The sequence below is a fragment of the Etheostoma spectabile genome, chromosome 5 (genome assembly GCF_008692095.1).
Source record: "Etheostoma spectabile isolate EspeVRDwgs_2016 chromosome 5, UIUC_Espe_1.0, whole genome shotgun sequence".
Lineage (NCBI taxonomy): Eukaryota > Metazoa > Chordata > Actinopteri > Perciformes > Percidae > Etheostoma > Etheostoma spectabile.
The window spans coordinates 25,084,276-25,089,740 of record NC_045737.1 but is presented as its reverse complement, the minus strand read 5'-3'; the positions used below and the strand labels follow the sequence as shown (position 1 = coordinate 25,089,740).

Below are 5,465 nucleotides of genomic sequence, written 5' to 3'. Positions count from 1 at the left end.
TGTGTGTGTGTGTGTGTGTGTGTGTGTGTGTGTGTGTGTTTGTTAAGGTTCAGGTGTTTTCATGACACGAGGTCAGCTGATGAACTGTCACCTATGTGCAGGAGTCAAACACAAGGTGCTGCTCAGGAGACTACTGGCTACGTTCTTTGACAGGTGAGCTGGACACTGTTTTTTAGAGATCCTGGACGTGGTTAGTCTAGCTTAGCATATAGACTGAGAGCAGATGGAAACTATTAGCCTGAATCTGGTAAAAGTTCAAAAAGACTCCCTTAAAGCTCAATTACATGATCAGAGAAAGGTTTTAAATGACTTGTATATGTTCTCCGATGGCACCCTGAAGTGGGCCATCAGAAATAACTGTTGCGTATAATTGCTTATAAAATCATTTTAACGTGAAACATGCCTAAACAGATATGAACAAAAATGAAGCTAATATACCCAGGATACAAGCACCATCATGTTGCTAATTTGAAATCATAGTGTCATGTTTCACCTCCTTTTTAAAGCATCAAATAAGTAAGTAAAACAAAATTTATCAGAAGAGGTCTACTTTGATTTTTGAACATGGAGGGGGGTGGGGATTTATACCGCAGCCAGCCACCAGGGGCGGTCCAGATGTTTTGCCATCACTTTTGGGGAGCTGTATTGTTGTCTATCATTATACACAGTTGATAGATAGATAGATAGATAGATACAGTCCCTGACAAAAGTCTTGTCGCTTATCTATTTTGTAGAAACACCTGCTATTAATCTGACTTTTAATTAATCAATTGGTGTAAGAAATAGCTCATGAAAAGCTAAAACCCTCCCAAATGATGTTCAATGCACTGAAATAAATTAGTTTCACTAAAAAAGATTATTATTTAACAAGACAGAAGGTCAATTTTGGCAAGACAAAAGTTTTGTCGCCTATACATAATTGAACAATTACTACAAATACTAAAATATGTCAGCAAATTAAATAGCGGTGCTGTGAGATTCAAATTTAATATCTTGTATGACTTCCATGAGCTTGAGGATTCATACAATGTATTATGAAGTCATCAGGAGAGCTAGAAAGCAGTGCTGCCTCCCAGAGTTCATCATATTCTTTGGTTTGTTCTTCCATGCTTCCTCTTTCATCCTGCCCCACATATGCTCCATGATGTTCATGTCTGGTGACTGGGCCGGCCAATCCTGGAGCATCTTGATCTTCTTCGCTTGAGGCTTGAAGTGGAGATGGAAGTATGCGATGGAGCCCCATCCTGCTGAGAATTTGGCCTCTTTCATGGTTGGGAATATAAGAGGTACTAAGATTTCTTGGTGTTTGGACTATTGATGTTGCCTTCCACCCTGCAGATCTCTCGCACACCCCCATACTGGATGTAACCCCAGACCATGATTTTTCCGCCACCAAACTTCACTGTTTTCTGGGTGAATCTTGGATCCATGCAGGCTCCAGTAGGTCTCCTGCAATATTTGCGGCAACTGTGGTGTAATTCAACAGAAGATTCATCTGAAAACATTTCTTCCACTTCTCCAGCGTCCATCCTCTTAGCAGGCTGTGGGCCTTTGCAAATGCCAAACGGTTTTTCAATTGTCTTTTGTTTAGTGCTGGCTTCTGGGCACTGATTCGACCATGGAGGCCATTTCGAGACAGAATCCGACAAACCGTTCTGGTTGACAGAGGGACTTCAGGGGACCAGGTCTGGTGGAGCTCTGCTGCAGTGGAAAATGGGCTGGCCTTGGATTTTCGAGCCAACAAACGGTCCTCTCGAGCAGTTGTCTTGCGGGGTCTGCCTGACCTGGGCTTGTCAAAAACATCTCCAGTGTCTTCAAATGTTTTTTTAATCCTCTGTACTTGACGCTGAGACACATTGAAGGTGTCTGCCACATCAGCAGTGATCTGGTCTTCAGCCTCTTGACAATCAAAACTTTAGTCTCAGGTGAATCTTAGGCAGGTTGGCAGAGGCTAGTTGCAGTTGATGTGAAGGTCTAGTGTACTGGGGTTGTTTTTATACACACCTGAGACCTAATTGATCCATTATTAGTCACAGGTGAACTCATATAACGGCGACAACACTTATGTCTTTGCAAAAATTGACTCAATGGGCTTTACCAAGCTGTATATTAAATACTTTTTGACAGTTTCTTTTTGCACTGAACATTATTACAAAAGCTGTTGGGATTAAAATGAGCCATTTCTTGTAAATAAATCTTGATTAGAAATATATTCAGCGGCACTTCAGGTCAATTTGTCCACAAAGGCCGGAAACAAAGGGAAACTTGTTGTCAGGGACTGTAGATAGATAGACAGCACTTACGTCAATATGTCTTGCAATGCAAGCTCCAACACAACAACCTAAAGACAAAAAGCTATAAACATATAGGCATCAGTAAAAACATAAATACCTGTATAGTTAATTAATGTGAGGGGGGGCCCTGCAAGAGTGGTCTTAATTAGCCAAACATATATAGATGAACAACCTGATCTCACATAATTACGTGAAATGAACACGGCCACTTAACTCAAAATCTGTGGCAGTTTCATAGAATCGACAAAAATTCTGTGATGGGCCCACAGAAGAATTTCATGGAATAAACATGGCCCCTTAAGTTAAGGAAAAGGTCGTGGGTGGGCTTACGGGTCCGTGACACGCAGGAAGAACGGTACGTAAGTAGAAAAAAAAGTAGAAAGCGACTTTAGGAAACATTACACAATCCCCAGTCTCCCGGGTGAAAGTCCTGTGTTTGAACCATCCACCACCCAAACCAACCTCCTTACACACTTTCATACTACTCGCTACCATAGTCAGTTCTAATGCTACATCATCTTCTCATTGACTTTACATTGGCATCGTTTTCTGAGGTGGCCACATGGACCTTTCACACATTCCGTGCCACCACCATGTAATGCGGTGTTAACAATTCGTGATCATTTCACGGATTTCTGTGAGACAAGGCTGAGATGGAAGTGGGGGGAACTTCTCCTCCCTCCTGTGTTGATTCAGCAGAGATATTGACAGAGAAACAAATTAGTTTTTATATGTGTTCTTTCTGCAGTCTGCAGTATAGTTGTGATAGATCTGCGTATTCTAGATATGGGCAGTAAGCTGTTATCTGATTGGATGAATAGTTTAACCTCCACCAAATAGTAAGCTGAAATATTATCTACATTTAAACATGTCTAACATAAAAAGGAGGCTATACATTATCAAACATGTCACACACAGACGGTCTGACATCATCAGACGTCATGTGACATTATGCTGTTATATATTCCAGAACATTCTGACTCTCAGCCAGCTGCTGTTTTACATAACTGCTCTGTCACATCATTGTCTGGGTGAAAGGGAGGGGGGTAATCTAAAGCTCAGTATAGGTGCTGATTGGGTTGTTATGGTATCCATAGAAACACTCTGGCCAATAGCTGTGGGACAGGGATCCGCTCCTCCACCAATGATCCGAGTCGAAAGCCTCTGGACAACCGAGTGTTAAACACCGTCAAACGTAGGACACACACACACACACACACACACACACACGGATGTATGTCTTTTTACTGTATTTTGTAAATATTAATACATTTTCCTTCTCCTCCTCAGTCTACTGTCAGAACTTTGCTCCTAATTTTAAGGAGAGTGAGATGAATGTCATTGCGGCCGACATGTGTACCAACGCTCGAAGAGTCCGTAAACGTTGGCTCCCCAAAATCCAGTCTCTCCTTCCCGACAGCCTCCCTACCTCCTCCCACCCCCGCAAGGCTAAGAGGGGAGGAGGTCACGGTGGAGGAGGTCAGGGAGGGGAAGTGGCGGTGCAGCGCAGCTGCAGCCCCTTCGAGCTGGACCTGCGGCAGCTCGGCGCGTCCTACCTTGGACTGGAGGCTCCACTGTACGCCGAGCGACGCGAGAGGGAGGCAGCGGGGGAGAAAGAAAGAGAGAAGGAGGCCCCAGCCGCCCTCCTGCCACACCTGCAGTTTGCCGTGTCCCGTGGGGCAGGAGCAGGTGGGGGCCAGGCGGAAGAAGAGCTGATGGGCGGCGAGTCAGACGGGGGAGGGAGGCTTCAGACTGATCAAACCCCAGACCTTCCAGTCTCCCTGTCCTCCTCCGCTTCTTCTTCCTCCTCCTCCTCCTCCTCCTCCTCACACCCCTCCCCTCAGCCTGCAGAGCCTGCTCCTCCTCACAGGGGATTGGCCGACACAGAAGAGAGGAATCTGGAAGACAGCCAATAAGCTTTCTATTGCATCTGCCTACCTATATGTAAATAATACAATAGCTACCTGTCCCCCCATCTCTCTGTCTGCCTCTACCTGGGACAGAAAGTCCTCCTGTTTACCTTTCTGTCTGCTTCTACCTAGGTAAGACAGTTATCCTGTCTGCGTCTACCTGGGAAAGACAGTTCTCTTGTCTACCTGTCTGTCTGCCTCTACCTGGGACAGACAGCCCTCCTTTCTTCCTGTCTGTCTCTACCTGTCTCTCTGCTTCTACCTGGGGCAGACAGTCCTCATTTTTCCATGTCTGTCTCTTCCCCTACCTCACTACCTGTCTACCTCTCTGCCCCCAGTTTGTCTACCTTTCTGTTTGACCTACCTCTGTCTGTCTGCTCCTTTACCTGTCTGTCCTCTTGTCTGTCTGTCTGCTCGGCTCAGCTGCATGTTAACAGCCTCCTGCAGTCCAGCACACAGGCCTATAGCAAAAGGACTGATGATGATAATATTCAATCTGATAATGACAATAAAGCTTCTTAATGATCAGATCACTGTCTTTGTGTTTCCTGTATGATCTGTAACTTTAACTTTAAAAAAAAGTTGGACTTTTGGAAAGTGTGTGTCCTATTATATCCGGCGTAAAAGTAACACCGCATTTCAGAAAAAGAATATCATACCAACATTAAAATATGGTGGTGGTAGTGTGATGGTCTGGGCTGTTTTGCTGCTTCAGGACCTGGAAGATTTGCTGTGATAAATGGAAATAGGAATTCTGCTGTCTACCAAAAAAAATCCCAAAAGCGAATGTCCAGTCATCGGTTTATAACCTCAAGCTTTTGGCATGACCAAAGATGAGTGGTCCAAAATTCCTCCAGGACGCTGTAAAAGACTCACTGCAATTTATCGCAAACGCTTGATTGCAGTTGTTGCACTAAGGGTGGCCCAACCAGTTATTAGGTTTAGGGGGCAATCACTTTTTCACACAGGGCCATGATGGTTTGGATTTTTTTTCCGCTTAAATAACAACCTTCACTGAAAAACTACATGTTGTGTTTACTTGTGTTAACTCTGACTAATATTTAAGTTTGTTAGATGAGCTGAAACATTTAAGTGTGACAAACGCAGTGTTGGGCAAGTTACTTCCAAAATGTAATAAATTATAGATTACTAGTTATTGTCATTTGAGCGTAATAAGTTATATTACAATATCAAGGTCTCTGAAAAATGACTTTGCATGTAGCGTGTGAATTTCATCACCGGATCAATAAAGTCTCCTCTT

General features: G+C 43.9%; 1 protein-coding gene across 1 annotated transcript in view; it reads left to right on the top strand.

Moving 5' to 3' along the window:
* The window catches only part of LOC116689921 (nucleus accumbens-associated protein 2), a 16,807-nt gene extending 12,073 nt beyond the window's left edge, over window positions 1-4,734 (top strand). The window contains exons 6-8 of the mRNA XM_032516618.1: window positions 48-153; window positions 3,392-3,489; window positions 3,585-4,734. Coding sequence (XP_032372509.1) covers window positions 48-153; window positions 3,392-3,489; window positions 3,585-4,210 — 830 coding nt within the window. The 3' untranslated portion in view covers window positions 4,211-4,734. The remainder of the gene's footprint in view (window positions 1-47; window positions 154-3,391; window positions 3,490-3,584) is intronic.
* The last annotated feature ends 731 nt before the right edge of the window (window positions 4,735-5,465 follow it).